Raw genomic sequence first — 17,056 nt, forward strand, 5'->3', positions numbered from 1 at the left:
CTGGCTTCAAGACCTTCGCTTATCCGAGAGATTTTATCCGTGAAGAAGTTGTTAAATTGGTCACAGCAGGCCTTAGTAGGTTCAAGGATCTGGTTCGGGGCGGGGGGGAGCTGAGTTAGCTCCCTCACAACCCTGAACAACTCTGCCGGACGCGACTCCACGGACGCAACACGTGCACCATAGAACGAGTTCTTAGCTGCACGTATCGCCTCTCCGTAGTCATCCAAAAGATGATCTAGGAGAGTCTGGTCGGATAAGCGCTGGTGTTTCCGCCAGCGGTGCTCTATCCGTCTCAGTACCCGCTTCCTTGCCCGGAGATCTTCCGTATACCAGGGCTTCCTTTGGTTTACTGCAGAACAGTAAGATCAAAATTGCTGGGGTTTGAGAAGAACTGGATTGCAAGAATGGTGCTTATATGTCACAGAGAAAGAAAGACAGAACAAGGAAGGTGTCCCTATTTTGGGGATAGGTGTATTTTTACTTATATTTAACAACTTAACAATAATTGGAAAGGACCAGCAGCTTTCTATCTTAAATATTCATGATTATCTTAAATTGGTCTTCCCTTTTTGTTTGTTTCAATGGTCCATTCCAATTTTTTTTAATATTTCATATGAATTCCATATTACAAGAGGTAAATTATTTACCTTACCTGCTTTACAGGTACAAGAACCATCCACGGGAGAACAGATGGCTTCATTTTTGCAGTTGCATGTGGATGAACAATTTACTCCATATGTTCCAAGAGCGCAAGGAATAGAACAATCAGAACCCTAAAACAGAGAAAATATGCCAAAGGGGCAATGATAAGGAAAGGAATGTAATTTGATTAAGTCTTTTTCTCCCCTTTTCAACTACAATAATTAAACCAGCAATCTTTGAATAATTGTTTCCATTTAATTTCAAAGAAGAACACATATTTAAGGACTGCTTCATATGTTACTTTATTTCTGCATCAAAATAATCTCTTTGCAGAAAATTATCTGTACATACAAGCTTCTTTACCACAGCATAGCAAACAAGCAAAACAAAGAAATACCCCCCCCCAAAAAAAAACCACACTGTAGTGAATACAGTAATTAACTTAAAGAAACAAAAAGGGGGAAATGTAACATATGTAAAATCCCTTAGACCAGTGATGGCTAAACTTTTTGGGGCCGTGTGCCTGAAATAATTTTTTTTCTGGCAGGTGCTTCTGCTCTCTGGAGTGGGGTTTCCGCCCTCCAGATGCATGGTTTCTGGTGTGGCACTTCTCTCCCCACCCTTTCCCCAGCCTCCAGTTGTCTCTAGACCTTATTGCATAGTCCCTGAAATGGCCCTGTCGCATTACAAATGGAGGCGTGATGGAAACGGGAGGCGGAATAGAACGCTGTTTACCGCACAGGAGAATGCCACCGCTGGACGTTCCCTTCATGTTCCAGATACGTCCCAGAGGGGGAGATTTTCAGGAAAGCTTCTAAACTGTTCCTGAAAATCGCTTCTTCTGGGATGCATCCAGAATGCGATGGGAACTTCTGGCAGCGGTGACATTCTCATGTGCGGTAAACAGCATTCTATGCTGCCGCCCGTTCCCATCACGCCTCCTTTTGTGACGCAACAGGCCTGTTCCAGGGCCTGTGCGATAAGCTATTCTGAGAGAAAGCTAGAAGCTAGGGAGAGACGCACCAGTTGCTCCTCCTCCCCCTGCCCTTCTCCCTGCCCGTAGCTGTCCCTCCAGAGGCAGCTGGAAACCGGGAAAGGTCCCTGGGACTGGCACATGCTGGTCGTTCCTACTCTCCCCCACCCTTTTCCCACCTCCCAGCTGCCTCTCTGTCAGAAGTTGAAGGCTGGGCAAAGTACAGAGGAGGAGCCAGTGGCATTCACCTCTGGCTCCTTCTCCCTGCCTCCACCTGTTTCTGAGAGACAGCCGAAGGCCAGAAGGAAGCAGGGAAGAGGAGCCAAAGGTGTGTGCCTGTTGCTCCTTCTCCCCAGCACCATTTTCTGGCTTCCAGCTGTCTCAGAAAATCAGCTGAAGGCCAGGAAATGGCAGGGAGGAAGAGCAATGGGTGCGCGCATGCCTGTTCCTCCTTCTCCCTGACCCCTGCTGGGCGAAATGGCATTGCATGCCACCCGTGGCACGCGTACCACAGGTTTGCCATCACAGCCTTAAACCATTCTAGATTTTCATTAGCTCACTTTGGAATTATGCAAATACTGACAAGATCTAATAGCCTATAGACACACACACACACACACACACACAGAGAAAATAAAGTGGGATGTGTGAAATCTGTCTGCTTCATTTCCACCGAGTTTTGTAACGTTCTGACTTAGACATCCAAAGAAACACTTCAGAGTGTCTCAAATAACCTTGTTTGTTAAAATTGCAAGTTTAAATTTGAAGCATAGAATAATAGGCATTCAAATGCAGATGATGTCCACTGCTTTTAACAGGGTGAATATTTGAACACATATCCCAATGCTTTTTCTTAAGCCCTTAAGCCCAAACAGCTGATCAGGGGGCTGGAGGAGCACCAGTTCAACACTGGCTAGCATATTTTGACGGCAGCAGGAGGGCACCTGTGGGCCACATGCCCACGTGTGCTTTATTTATAGTGAGTATTATGCAACCTCATCATTTAAATCCCTGGATAAGAAATGTATCTGCTATTCTTCAAGCCTTTTCTCCACTGTGGTTAATATTTATACTTCATTAGAAATTTTCCACTCTTTCAATCTAATATATATGGCAAATGACTCTAGCAGAACCATTTATTAAATTCCATGATCTCTAGATGTGAGATTAAAACTTCCTCTTGCTTTTAATTTCTCTGAAAGTTTCCAAGTATTTGCTCCTTATCAGTTCTCACTAGAATCAGGGGACTGTGTCCAAAGGGTAACTGCTGAAACAGCTGGTGATGTGAATCAGGACTACTTACCTTAAATCCTGGAGCACAAATGCATTTTCCTTTCACACTGTCACAGTCAGCACCATTTTGACAACTGCAGATCTGTTGACATGATTTGCCATAGAATCCTGGCGAACATGTCTCATTACAGTAGAGTCCAGACCAACCAGGCTTGCAGGAGCATTCTCCAGACATGGGGTGACAGCTGCCACAAAAGGATGAAAGGAATAAAGCATTTGGAGCTAAATGTGACACCAGCAACCCAAGGCAGCAAAATATTGTTATATACACATTATAAAAGGATTTAACATAGAAGACTGCTTGAAAAGAACTATTTAATAATAACAGTAACGGCAACAACAATTTCTAGACACTCTCCTCCACACTGTAAATAGTTTAAAACATCTCTTTTTCCTTGATTTGAATTTTAATCCAAAATAACCATTATTAATAATATCATTTCAAATCACTTTAAAACCCTCATTAACTGCCACTGAGATCATACTCACAATTTGCATTCTTTTTTGAAATACAGTACACACTTATGAAACATCCACGACCTTCTTTGACAATATGATCAAGATCAAATTAAAAATTATGCAAAATAGTTCTTTGTACTTCATGTACACTCCCAGCAAATGCCAGCTTAAGAGGAGGTGATTTTACTTAGAACTGCAGCAGAGAAAGTAAGGGTAAAATTCTACCCACCATGTCTATTGTAGTCTTCATAACCACCAAGCCACTAGAACAAATGTTGTTTGCATTTTCAAAATATTATGCAAATATTTATTACATTTTAAACTTTAGTACATTTAAACTTTCCCCTAACCAAAGTTTTCTGGTGGTATATAAAGATGTATTTAACTCACAGGTAGTTTGACCTGAAGTAAGAAACATCTTTAAGGTCTTCACTTAAAATGATGCTCTAGTCTGAAACTGTTTTCTTTCCCAGAAGTGATGTCAAATCACTTTTACAGGGGAACGGTCAGGGGCACCCTTATAACCTTGAGGAATGCAGATGGTCGGTCCTTTCCATACCTGGTGACAACCCAGCTGTCCCTACCTGAAAACAGCAGCTTCATTCAATGGGTAGCTACACAGCTGTTATCTTGTAGCAAATGGACACCATCAGCTGTGGTAAGATATATGGGCTAGGAAATCAGACACAATGGAGTGCTCTGTGGTAGTCTGGCAGACAAAGCACTTAGCTTAACACTCACGCAAAGGAAGCCCTTAATATACAGATCAATTAAGTTTACAATAAGCAGCCTGTTTAAACATGGACTCCAATCACTGATTGAAGTAATATTCCCTAAGGCATCACTTAGGGGGAGAAGGGGGGACGTACCCAAGTCCAGACACAGCACATGAACTGAGAGAATACTCTCTTCCTTCCCTGATTTAAAAATAACAGCAATTTTTTCTTCAAGACTTCTTGCTCCTTTGTGTCAATTTAATTCCCTACTGTTTTTTGTTATTCAGTATGACTACCATTCTTTTATATTACTGTTAGTGAAATGCAGTCACTCCCCCAAAGTGCATTGCTTTTCCTATTACTATTTAAACAACAACAACACATATACACAATAAGATTGTTTTCAAATAAATTTTAATTTGTGCAAACCAGGAAGGGCAGGGATTTCTCTAACATATTCTTGCTTCACATTTCTGATATGTTTCAGAAATGATAGGTGGATTAAAACTATTATCTGTTATAATTATTTTATGATTTAAAATATTTTATACCTCCTTTCTTGGAAATATCAATCGTTATAAGAAAGATTGGTTACTAGTTATAAATTATCTTTCTTTTAAAAAAAAGGAGAAAAAAGCATAATTGCTTTTCAGGATTAGAAATCTACCTCCAAGAGATTTTTGTGAGAAACGAAAGGGAAAGAATATGAATGTTGTACAGTTGATCTAAGAATAGGGGTAGGATAACCATGAATGTACTTAAGATCTATCCAGTCTATCACAACCTATCACAGGGTTTTCTTGGCAAGATTTGTTCAGAGGGGTTTGCCTTTGCCTCAGAGGCTGAGAGAGCATCACGTGCCCAAGGTCACCCAATGGGTTTACATGGCCATATAAATCCTGATCTCCAGAGTTGTAGTCCAATGCTCTAATCACTACACCATGCTGTCTGTCTTTGAAAATCTATATGTAATTATTTTAACATCTATATAGAACTGCTGGGAGAAGTTGTGCAGCAACCTGGAGTACCATGTTATTAGTAAGCATATTTCTATAAAGAAAAATACATACATTTCTATGCAGGTGAATATTTCTGAAGGAAAAAGAATCTTATAATAGCTTTGTGACTGCCTGTATTCTTTATAATGGAGTTTCCAAAACAACAGGTAAGCCCTTTTTCACCTGAGAAACAAACAGAAAACAAATATTCTTGTCCTCTCAAGTTATCATCATGCTGATGATCAGCTCTCTACCTTGCCTTGCCAGAGCAGGAAGAAATAGGCAGCCATATATGTAAAAGATGGGTAAACCACACTATTAGAGAAACTAAGACCAGTGTGAAGGGGACAGTTCTAACCGTTCTCTATGAGATACCCAGGAAACTGACACCAACAGCCAAATGGACAGGTTACATACCTTGCACTACAGCTCTTCATTGGTCATCTGTGAAGTCATACAACTATGTTATCCTGTACCAGAGCAGTGCCTCTTTTGGAGTGTTCTACAGTGCTCTGAAGAATGTGGTGGTAGCCCCACCCACCTCTGGCAGCCCTATATAAGGGGCTTCCCACCAAAACCCTCTAAATGGCGTCGATGCAGCCATCCTTGAGAACCAGCAAGACATGATGAGGTGAGGATTGGCAGGGTAGTGTGACGTCACAGATGACCACTCAAAGAACTACAAGTACAGGTATGTAACCTCTTCTTCTTCTTCATAGTCTCTGTGAATCACACAACTGGGAAACTAGCAAGCTACAAAAAGTAGGAAGTGGGAGTGTCAGTGCAAACAATAAATTTTTACTGAAAAATATGTATATAGTCAGCAAACATAAGCACAACAACCCCCTGCCCCAACATGCCATGCAACAATAATGACAAAATTAACATAGTTTTGAAGGAAGAGAACATCCTCAAAATATCTTTCCCATAGGATCAAGCTTCTTGCCTCCTTGTCTGCTGGTGTAGAATACAGATAGCGCAAAGCTCTTAACCGAGCAGCATAGACAATAATAGAATTAGGTTTCAGATGCTGTCCAAGAGGAGGAATGGGTGAATCATCCGCCTTGTAGAGTGTCTATAACTTACTGGAAGTGGATGGAATGGATGACTGTGTCAACTTCTGGATAACTTGCATAAGGTATGAAAATATTGGTAGAGCTACAGGAGTGGTGGCTTGAGACTGGATTCACTGGAAAACTGGATTCTCAATTGAGCTGAGTTGTTGCAGGACCATAATGTTGAGAGATTTGGCCATATGGAGCATCTGATCAACAAACACCTTGACATCATCAGTTGGGGAAGAAGGGTACGTGGCACCTAACTTCATTGGACAAAACTTCCCAGTAGGCACGATCACCAAATCAGAATCAGATCCAAAAGTACCAGATATCATAGAAAGATAGATGGTTTGACTAGCACTGGCAACAGTGGAGGCAGAAGGAGCAGACTTTTTCTTCATACCATTCATGGTATGTTCAGTTTGAGCTGGCCAAGATATGGTCTGATTTTGAGACGCATTGATCTTAGTATGATTTGAGTCAACCGATGCTGGACCTTGCTGAACTAAAGCCAAGACAGCCAAGTGTGCACAGTGTGATAACTGCATCAGAACCGACTGTATGACCATCTCAAGTAGTGTTCATACTTGTGGCCTCCATACAGAAACTAAGAAGAAGACTGGACAAGAGGATTGAAGCCGAACTTCCTCACGGTGGACCTGCAACTCTTGCATCACAAGGGTCATGTTAAAGATGTTCCTATAGTGGCAAGTATAATGCCCAGTATGGCTCTCACTGGCTGAAGAGACAACATCAGAATAGCAGGATTACCAAGAAGCGGACCGGTATAGCTGAATCCAGAGAAAACGGACGTACTCCTGATAGTTTCCCCAAGTCCAGTGATGGAGATTTTCCAAGCTATCCTGGACAGGGTCACACTTCCCCTAAAGGACAAAGTTCGCAGTTTGGGAATACTCCTGGACTCACTTCTACAGTTATCATCTTAAGTGGATGCTATGACCAGGAGTGCTTGGTACCAGCTTCGGCTGATACGCCAACTGCACCCTTACTTGGATCGAAAGGACCTTGAAACAGTGATACACACACTGGTAATCTCTCGACTAGATTTCTGCAATGCGCTCTACATGGTACCTTTGTACCAAGTTCAGAAGCTTCAGCTAGTTCAAAATGCAGCAGCCAGACTGATCACTGGAACATCCAGGTCAGATCGTATAACACCAGTTTTAAAATCTCTACACTGGCTGCCAATCAGCTTTTGAGCGCAATACAAAATGTTATCACCTTTAAAGCCCTACATGGCTTGGGCCCGAATTACTTGAGGGAACGCCTCTCCCTACATAATCTGCCCTGAACTTTCAGAACATCCGGGAAGAATCTTTTAGAATATTCTAATTCTAATATCAACTTCCCATAGAACATTCACTGCCATGGCCCCCACGTTATGGAACAACTTACAGGAGGAGATCCGTCTTATCACCACTTTAGATGCCTTCAAGAAGGCACTAAAGACGGATCTCTTCAGGCGGGCATACCCACCTGACCTTCTGTAAAGAAATAGAAGAAATCCCACTTCTGATCAGAATAGCACATTGTAACTGATATTTTTATTAGTATTGTTGATTCAAGTTTTAGCTGATTATTGTTTATAATACGTATTTTACATACCATTGTATTGTATGTGGTTTTATGGTTGTAATACAGCCTCGATCCACTGGGAGAGGTGGGAAAATATAAATAAAATTATTATTATTATTATTATTATTATTATTATTATTATTATTATTATTATTTGTAATGGCCATAATGTCGTTGGCCATGGAAAGCTCGTGGGTGCAACCAATAGTGTGGTCTGCTCTGGTAATACCGATACAAAGAAACAGAATTAGTGTTCAAACAGGAATAAGTGTGTGACTTAGAACAGCACCAATGTCATTGTTGATATGATGGAATCATCAGAAGAGGCTTCTCTCGAACCAAAACTGGAGCCAGAGAAAGAAAAACCGTATCTAAGAATAGAATGCTCCTTTATTTGTCTTTATGACACATGGTCATCCAACTTTCTGTCCTGGATGGAAATGGGATCCGTCACCATGATACACTTTTTTGGAGAAGCCAGCAAGGGGGACAAGATTGTTTCATTAAAAGCTGTCTCCAAAGCAACTCCCTAGAGAATGGATGGTCCAGTAACAGTCATATCTTCAATCAAATGCAGAGAAGATGGCTGAGGTGAAAAGTGATGCCTCTTTCTCTTCTTTTTATGTGCATGCTTTAGACCATTCTGCAATCCAGCCTCAAGAGATCTGCCAAAGTTCAATGGACAAGAAAGATGGATGAGAAGACTCATCTCCAATATCATCCCTGATCTTCTTAGTGGGTGTACAGATAGTCTCCAACAAAGTACTTGTGGCCTTCTGTTTAGAGGAACCAACATCCATTGGAACTGAGGCTGCCTTCTTTATAGTCGACACTGACTTCTTCAAAGCTGAGGATTGATGCTGAGTGGCCACTTAGAAAGTTGTGGGGTTCTAAAAGAATGTTTTGGTATCTATGTGAACTATCAAACCGACAGCAACAAAACCAAAAAAGTGACAGGTCCCACTCCCACCAGTTTTGTTTTTCATAATAGGAGATCTTGCTCTCTTGCTCCACCTTCAAAAGGAGCATTTTCTTAAATATTCACTTGTACTGAGGCAACAAAATTAAAATATGCTTCAGTCTGTCACTGATTTATACAATCAGGAAGTTAGCCAGAAATCTACACTCCTAGTTGTTACACATACACTGTACTAATAGGATAGGGAATATACAATTTCAGATTTTTCAGTTTATAATTATTCTCTACCCCCCCCCCCCACAAAGCCTTTTAAAATCCCTACTATAATTTAATCAGAACAGAAGCAGAACCATTCTTTCTATTTGTAACCACTGTTTATTTTGCCTTTGAAATAGTTAAATTTCATCCTCATTATCTTCTGCAATGAAAAGGGCTTCTGTGACAGCTGACAGCACATTAGAAATAAATATTAACAGATCATGACAGCCCAGAAAGACAGTTCAAATCTATCAATAGGTATCATTACAAAAACAAAGCCAATGCAAAGTGTAAAAATGAAAAAAACTCTTTATTGAATAATCTTTTATCTCAATCTCTTCCCCCTCTCCTTCCATGTATATGTGTGTTTGTGTGTCTGAAACCAAGAAAATATGGGCACAATGAAGTACAAACCAAACTGTGAGATTTGACCAACCAGGCAGGTGGAGGGTATGTAAATAGCTAAACCGTTGAGAAAGACATAGAATTCAATTCAAAAATTCTGAATGTTGTTCATATTTCTGTTGGTGTGGCCACAGCACATTTGTAGTGAGTGCATTTTTAAAAAATCAAGGTTTGGCATGGCTTCACTTGGCAGAATGTTGAAGGGAAGTATTTGTCTACTTGCCCCAGAGTTGTTATTTCTGTTCCACTAATTTACAAGGGGAAAATATGTTTGTTAGTTGCATTGGAGGGGGGGTACAGTATTGCAACTTAAATCATGACTTCACAGTTAATTGTTATCATGACTTTAACTATTATAATTCCCTTTTACACTTTTTTCACTCTTTTCAGTGCAAACTACTAAACCCAGGTGTTACTTCCAAATAGAGTAAATACAATGGAATCAATGGGAACTTGGTAAGTCAAAGCTTACATAGGTTATATTTATTGGAGGGATCTAATTAGTTTGTATTAACAGCTGGAATTATGCTGTATTCATTGAGAGAGTTGGCTTATGGAAAAGAGGAAGAATTGCATCAATAAATAAAAGTTAGCTGGCAGGATAGCACACAGCTAACACAGTTGCAGAAGACAGATGTGAATGTATTCTGGTTGTAGGAGACAGGTATGAATACATTTTAGATATGTCCAGGCATGCCTTGTTTTGTTTTGCTTCTGGCCTACCAATTAAATAGTTTGCTTTTCTCAACCAAGTTATAAAATGAACAACAGATGCTCCCACGCCTACGTGGTGGCTAAGTCCATTCAATTTGTCACAGGGAGGATGAAATGTCAAAACATATTCAAAGATAGTCATATGCTTCTGTTTACATCTGAACATTTGTAGTTTGACTTGATCACAAGCTGCCTTCCTGGCATATAAATGAAGCAACAGCTGTACTGAACATGAATCAAGCATAATCCTTGAAATATCAGAAATGCTATATGGTACTGTGTCATACATTCTTGTCAAAGTAAAATGTTTACAATCATTTTAGTTAATTTTCTGAGAGCTTAACTAATCATAGCTCTTATATACAAATTTTAATAGAAGTAGGGTGGAAAGGACTGATATAACATCCCAACTCCAAACCACTGCTTAATGTTTTACCTACTGCCCACAGTATTTTTCAGCTACATCACAAGAGAATGCACACATGAACAGTCTTGCTAATGAAATAGGAAAAGACATGTAGCCATCTCCCAGGTCAATTACTGAGCTAACCAAGCAATTGGAACTTTTAAATATATAAGTGTTGCTGCTAATGATGCTACAGAATGGTAGAGATATTTCTATCACAGTTTTCCCATCATTTGTCCCACAACAAGATTGAAAACAAAACAAAACAACTATACTAAGTTAGTAGAAGGACAAACTGATTAAAGTGAGACTATTCCATTTAAGAATAAACAAGCTATCTAGATAGTTGCCATAGCAATCTCACTCAAAAATGTTTCTATAAAAGGGGCAGGCAAAGTGCACCCACAAGGGGAGGCAGGCCATTTCCACCATGTTTGGGGTCCTTCTCTAAGAGAGGCCCTTTTTTAACACAAGAAAGACAGGAAAATATTTCCATTCACTTATGACTGTTTATTTAAAAGGTCTCTTCTGGTTCTAAAATGGCATGGGAAGGCCCCAACACATGGCAAAAATGTTCACCTCATCTCCGAGGGGGCACCTGTGGGCTAAACAAGATTTATTTACTTTTTGTGGGAGCAAGTGTGCCGGATGGTGCAGCCTTTCAAGGTCTCCTGGGGGGCTAAGCTGGCTCACTACCATTCCATAGATGCCCAATCCTGTTCTACCATATGACTCACATATCCACTTCCGCCTAGGAAGCTCTGTTGCATGACTGCACAGGCTTGTGCACCCACAGTGATTTTTTCTTTTTTCTTTTAGCGCCCATAGTTTACTTATTCTCTCAAAAAGAGTATGACGAAATCATTTCATCCATTCCCACCTCCATCCAAAGCACACCACTTTTCTAATTTTCCTTATTCCCCTACTACCCATAACTGATAGAACTGCTGCATGCAGCACAAAAGCATTGGAGTTCAGAAAAGAATATAAAGGTTTCCACGCTCCTTTGCTAAATTTAAACTCTTAGACTTTCTTCCACCATAAGGAATGTATTGTAAAAACAATATACCTGCTGGTACTCACCCTTAGAACCAGAACCTAAGAACTTCTGACCCATGCTTAACTGCTATTACAACTATCACCCCTGAGTCATGACATCAGAAACAACAGTATCAGAATATTAGAAATAGTCTTCCATATAGTCTTATTAATCCTCAGAATGCTTCTTCTGATGGGATTGTTTGGCTATTTTACATTCCCCCAAAACTGGTGATGAAACAGGCTACAACATGCATGTCAAAAGTTAATGAAATTTACCTGTGTGTATTTTGCAAATGACAGGGGCATTTTTTGTCACATTTCATTCCATAGACACCTTCTGAACACAGTCTTGTTTCACAGTGTTCTCCTGTATATCCTGGCTCACAAAGACAGGCACCACTTATGTGATAGCACTTTCCACCATTCATACATTGACATGTTTCTGCACATTGTACTCCAAAGGTTCCCACTGAACATTCGTCTTGACACCTGTTGGGAAAGTCAAGAAGCAGAAGAGATTTACTCACTGCCTATTAAAGCACTTTAAAATCCAGTTTGAAACAACCATCGTTAATACATTCTATACAAGGTCTTGCTTTCAGGTTCTTTTGAAATGCTCCAGCATTTAGGAGACTTTGGGCCAGAACAGATGGCCAGGAAGGGGCGACTTGAGGCCACCCCCATAAAAGACGCATTGGAACTGTGGCAAACATGCACTGTGGCCACAGTCTGCCCTGAACCTGGTCCAAATAGGAGCAAAACAGATCCGCTCCTATTTGGGCTGGGAAAGAGCCACCTTTTTCGGTCCCACTGCAGCCTCGGGACAGCTTCAAGATCCTCTGGCAGTGTGCAGCATGTAAACACCACACTGCCAGACCATCTTGAATCCACTCATGTCTGGGCAGCCAGCTGGCTTCCAGCTGCCTTTGAAGCATGTAGTGTCTAAATGTCATGTTCCCAAGACACCAGGAAGTGGATTTTAATGGGCTGTTTTGGCCCTAAGTTATACTAGGCCTATCTGACATGCGTTTGAATTTTAATGGTCCTACCCCTACAACCAGTATTTATTGACATTTCCTGAACTCTTCAACAAAGGTGTACGCTGAAAGTAAACTGTTAAGATCTCTGGACTGGAACACTGTCATAACTGTGCTAAATATAATGTTAAGTAGCAGAGCTGGGAGCATTGGAGATAGCTTCTTATAGTTGTTAATGAAGCTGTTTTTGTTGTTGAGATGCAGGAAGTTGATGGCTGTGAATGATGCTGTATCTTAATTATTAATTCCCTGACAATGAAAAGAAAAAACACACAGTAGCACAGACTAAACACTTAGTATAAGATTAGTTATTCTTAAGATGTCCTATAAGGGCAAACATGAAAGAGCAAAGACATACTCTTAATGTAAAACTTATGAAACTGAATAGTTTCTGGGATGAGACAGGTTATGTTTTTGTGGATTTTTCGGGCTAAGGTTATGCCTTTATAGTATGACCGAATTCATTTGTCATATGAACTGCTCTCTGAATCCTACAGTGTAAAGCAGTGATTCCAAAACTGGGTGGTACTGCCCCCCTGGGAATGGTGGAAAGATCCAGAGGGGCAGTGAGGAAAAAGGGGGCAGCAGGGGAGCAATGAGGCAAAAAGGGTCAGCAGGAGCAAATTTGCATGCAAGACAGATAAGAGGAACCACCAGTCTTTCACAACATGGTGGGGGTGAGGGTTGACTGAAACTTCATTTTCAGAGCCCTTTTAAACCACTGCACAGCTTTGTTGAATACTTCATGTATTGATGTCTCCGATTCTTCACCTGAACACATGAGCTCATTCCTGCAGTGCCAATTTGGGACAGAATGACTGACTGGAACAATAAGTCAGAGAATGTGGTGGCAGGGGAGAACCAGCATCAGCAAAAAGGAGCTTTCACATTTGGGACCCTGCCTAAGTTTTCTGAACTTTGCCAGGACGTAACTGGCAGGTTGGAACTGCAGAAAAAAAGCAGGAACTCTGCTATTTTTCATCACACAGGTTGAGAGACAGGAGCAGAGGAAACAATGTATGTGGGGAGGGGGCAACTTGAAGATGTGTGAGAAAGTCACATCTTTGGGGAAGGAAAGGGAGCAGTCGATTATCCAGATGTTTGTGAATTTCAATGGATACATTGGATAATTTCAACCGGAAAGAAGAAACCCTTAAAGTGAACAAAATTTGGCTACCAGTCCTGAGGAATAGCAAAATAAGGACTCAGCAAAGGCAAATGGGAAAACACTCAGAGTCAGGGGCTTTCCCAGCAAATAATGATCACCAGTTAGCAGACACTAATCCTCTTTTACATTAGCCTCCCAGCCTGAGGCCTGCCATCAGCACAGAACAATACACATGCAAATCACTCCTGCATTCCCAGGCTCACACTGTGTGTGTGTGTGTGTGTGTGTGTGTGTGTGTGTGTATATACACACACACACACACACACACTTTTTCCAAGCAAGCATTCTCTGAAGATGCCAGCCACAGATGCTGGCAAAACTTCAGGAAGAAACTCTTCTAGAACATGGCCACATAGCCCGAAAACGCCACAAAAAAACTATGGATGCCGGCCATGAAAGCCTTCGACTTCAGATTCAGGGTTTGTTTGCCGAAAGAGTCCTTCACCTCCACCTCTTGGACTGAGAATCCTTTCTCACCAGGGAAAAGCTTCTCCCTTTGCACCCAGCCACCTTAGGATCAATAACTGAGCCATTCAAGCTGTTTAAGGCTTTGAGTGGGGGGGGGGGGCACTAGAGTTGTCACCCAAGAAGAAAGAGGGTAGTAGCCAGAAAAAGTTTGGAAACCACTAGCGTAAAGGATCAATCCACTGCCTAGTGTGGTTTGAGCCACCATAAAAATATTCAAAGAAAGCTTTATGAAACTAAGTAGGCTTTCACTCTGAAGAACCCAAGGAAGAGACATCTAGAAGCACAAGGTCTTCTCTAGAAAAGTCTTGACCTCATCAGATCTTTTTCTCCCCCTCGTTGTCTGTAGAGGAAGACTTTAGAGGCCAACCATGTTCTGCAATAATGGACTGCCAAAATGACAAATACATTGGTTCTAAAGTAAATCAAGCCTGAACTCCAGAGATATTTTGGCCCATACAGATACCACCCAGGTATCCATGACAAGAGGCAGAATGTGCTCATTATATTCTGAATCCTGCAGAGGACCCTGAAAGGTCTCAACAATGATGCAATCATTCTGTGTCTGTCTGCAGGAGTACAGCCAGATGCTTCTATAATTCCTCCCACTCTGGCTAAACAGTATGTCCAGGGCATGTTGAGTGGACAGATGTAACACAGTTCTACCTGTGGAACTGTTATGATACACTGTGCCATGCAAGATTTTGGCCAGTGAGTGCAATCCGTTCAGAAAGTAGGATGAGGGTACAGGGTAAGTGTAGAGAAGCAACAGGCCCTGAGTAAGAGAAAAAACAGACACAAAAGAGTGTGTGTGAAAAAATTGTATGGTTTTATCCTTTTTTAAAAAAAATTATTTTTATGTAACCTAAGTGACATAATAATGAAAGCAAGAGGGCACAAATCTTACTGTCCTAATTTTTACTGGGAATAAGATGGTTATGGACTACTTTAGTAACAGTTGCTAAGGGGGGAGATTTCAAGATGACAGTTTTAAAAAGTACTAATGTAGAAAGCTGCCTTTGTTTTTATACAGTGAAAATAAAATACAAATTTTGATTGGACAAAGGATCAAACAATTTGATGGGTAATGAGACCATTTTATGGAACTACTGATTGGTCAGTAGAAGAAAACCAAAAGATAAGGGTCCTCATTGAAGATATAACATAATACTAATATAAACGTAATTTTAATTATGACTCATAACCAAATACTTCTCCCACTGTGTGCCATACAATCTGTTTTGGGACAGAAAATTAGAACTCTGTTAACAGAAGTGCCTGCATTTCAGCATTACACTGACAATGTATACACTCACATAATGTGATATTTCCTGTGACAGTCTGACTAAGAAAATGCATAAAAGACTATTCCAATAGTCTTTGTTCTTTGTAACATAAAAATGGTTATGCAGAGATAATTGAGGGTTTGGGAAAGAGGCCAGGGTTATGGCCAGCTGCTACACATTCTTTTCAAACAACACAGACAGCATGCAAGACTTGACAAAATATAAATAGAGAGTACAGAGAGTTCTTACTACTCAGTTGCTAAGGAAGAGTCCACTAGGAAGTTCTCCTGCTCAATCCCTATTAACATGAAAGGGAGCAAGGCACAAATTCCATTTCTGGCCAGCATACAATGAAAGCCACTTTAAACACTGGGGAAACTGCTGTCAGAAATTATTCCTGATAAAGTATCAGGAAGAAAGGAAGACACTGAGAGAAAAAGGCTGAGCAAGCCAATGTGGCATAACTGTTTGATTAGAATTGGGGAGACCCAGTTTCACACTCTTACTCAAGCCATGAAGCTGACTGGGAGACCTTAGACTAGTCGGTATCTCTCAGTCTAAACCTGCCACACACAGCATTGCTGTGGGAGTAAAACAGTGTGGGACAGAAGCTGTTAAAGAAACTCAGATGCAAAGGAGAGACAGAAAAGCAGAAGGGAGGAGACATGCTATGAGTGGTCATGGCAGAACCCTGGCAGGAACTACTTGTAAAAGCACAACACAAAGCTCTACATGAAAAAGTATCTCAGGGCTGAGAGAGACCACCTGAAAATGGCGGTCTGCAGGTGCCCTTTTAACTCCGGAGGGACATCACAGCCGCCAAACCATGTGACGTCCAACCAGAGTAAAAAGAACCTGGTTCTTCCGGGTTCTTTTTGCGGCACCTGGGTTACGTCGTGATGTAAGCAATGCACAGCGACATGAGGATGCTGCACATTGCTAACATAAAGATGGCGGCCCCAGTGTGGACGGGAGGCCACCTGCACGTACTAGGGTTCTGGAGCGTGTGGTTGCTGAGCGCTCCGGAACTCTAGTTTCGGCGGCAAGACAGTGCTTTTGACCCATCTGTCTCAAGCCTCGGTTTTACTTCATAGTTGAGGCCCTGACTCTTGGAGAGTATTTTTGTTCTTCTGAGGTCAAGTAGCTAACCTGGAAAAACTGAGACAAACAGAGATAAGGTCTTGGGGCAAATGACAGAGGAATGAGAGAGTTTTACTGTTTCCCATTCTTTTTCACTCTGCATCAGCAACTTGAAAAATGTATGGCTTCTGATGGCAAACTTTTCTGGTTTGTATTTAGGTTTGGGAATGTTAAGTTTGTTAAGCACTCACAGAAAGGAGTACAGCGCACCCGCATCATACGCAGGTGCGCTTTACGCGGCTTGAGCATACGCGCTCAAGCCACGGGGCGCGCGTGGGGCAAAAGGGGCGGCGCGTCCCATTCAATTGAATGGGCGCGCGCGCCCGTTGCGCCCTGCGCGCTGCTGCACCGCCGTGCACGAACCCCATTATTTACAATGGGGCTTGAGCATAGGCGGAATTCGCCTTATGCGGAGGGATCCGGAACGGATCCCCGCATAAGGCGAGGGCCCACTGTACTCTATTTCTAGGTGCACATCAGCG

The 17,056-nt window shown here is 41.5% G+C and overlaps 1 protein-coding gene across 1 annotated transcript in view; it reads right to left on the reverse strand.

The window, feature by feature from the left end:
* The window catches only part of MEGF10 (multiple EGF like domains 10), a 165,156-nt gene that overhangs the window by 56,870 nt on the left and 91,230 nt on the right, over window positions 1-17,056 (reverse strand). The window contains exons 9-11 of the mRNA XM_089491345.1: window positions 11,755-11,967; window positions 2,919-3,093; window positions 653-773 (exon numbers count right to left, since the gene is read on the reverse strand). Of these exons, the coding sequence (XP_089347471.1) occupies window positions 653-773; window positions 2,919-3,093; window positions 11,755-11,967 (509 nt within the window). The remainder of the gene's footprint in view (window positions 1-652; window positions 774-2,918; window positions 3,094-11,754; window positions 11,968-17,056) is intronic.

Source organism: Sceloporus occidentalis, unplaced genomic scaffold (assembly GCF_023333645.1).
Source record: "Sceloporus occidentalis isolate IW3139 unplaced genomic scaffold, rSceOcc1.0.p SCAF_1, whole genome shotgun sequence".
NCBI lineage: Eukaryota > Metazoa > Chordata > Lepidosauria > Squamata > Phrynosomatidae > Sceloporus > Sceloporus occidentalis.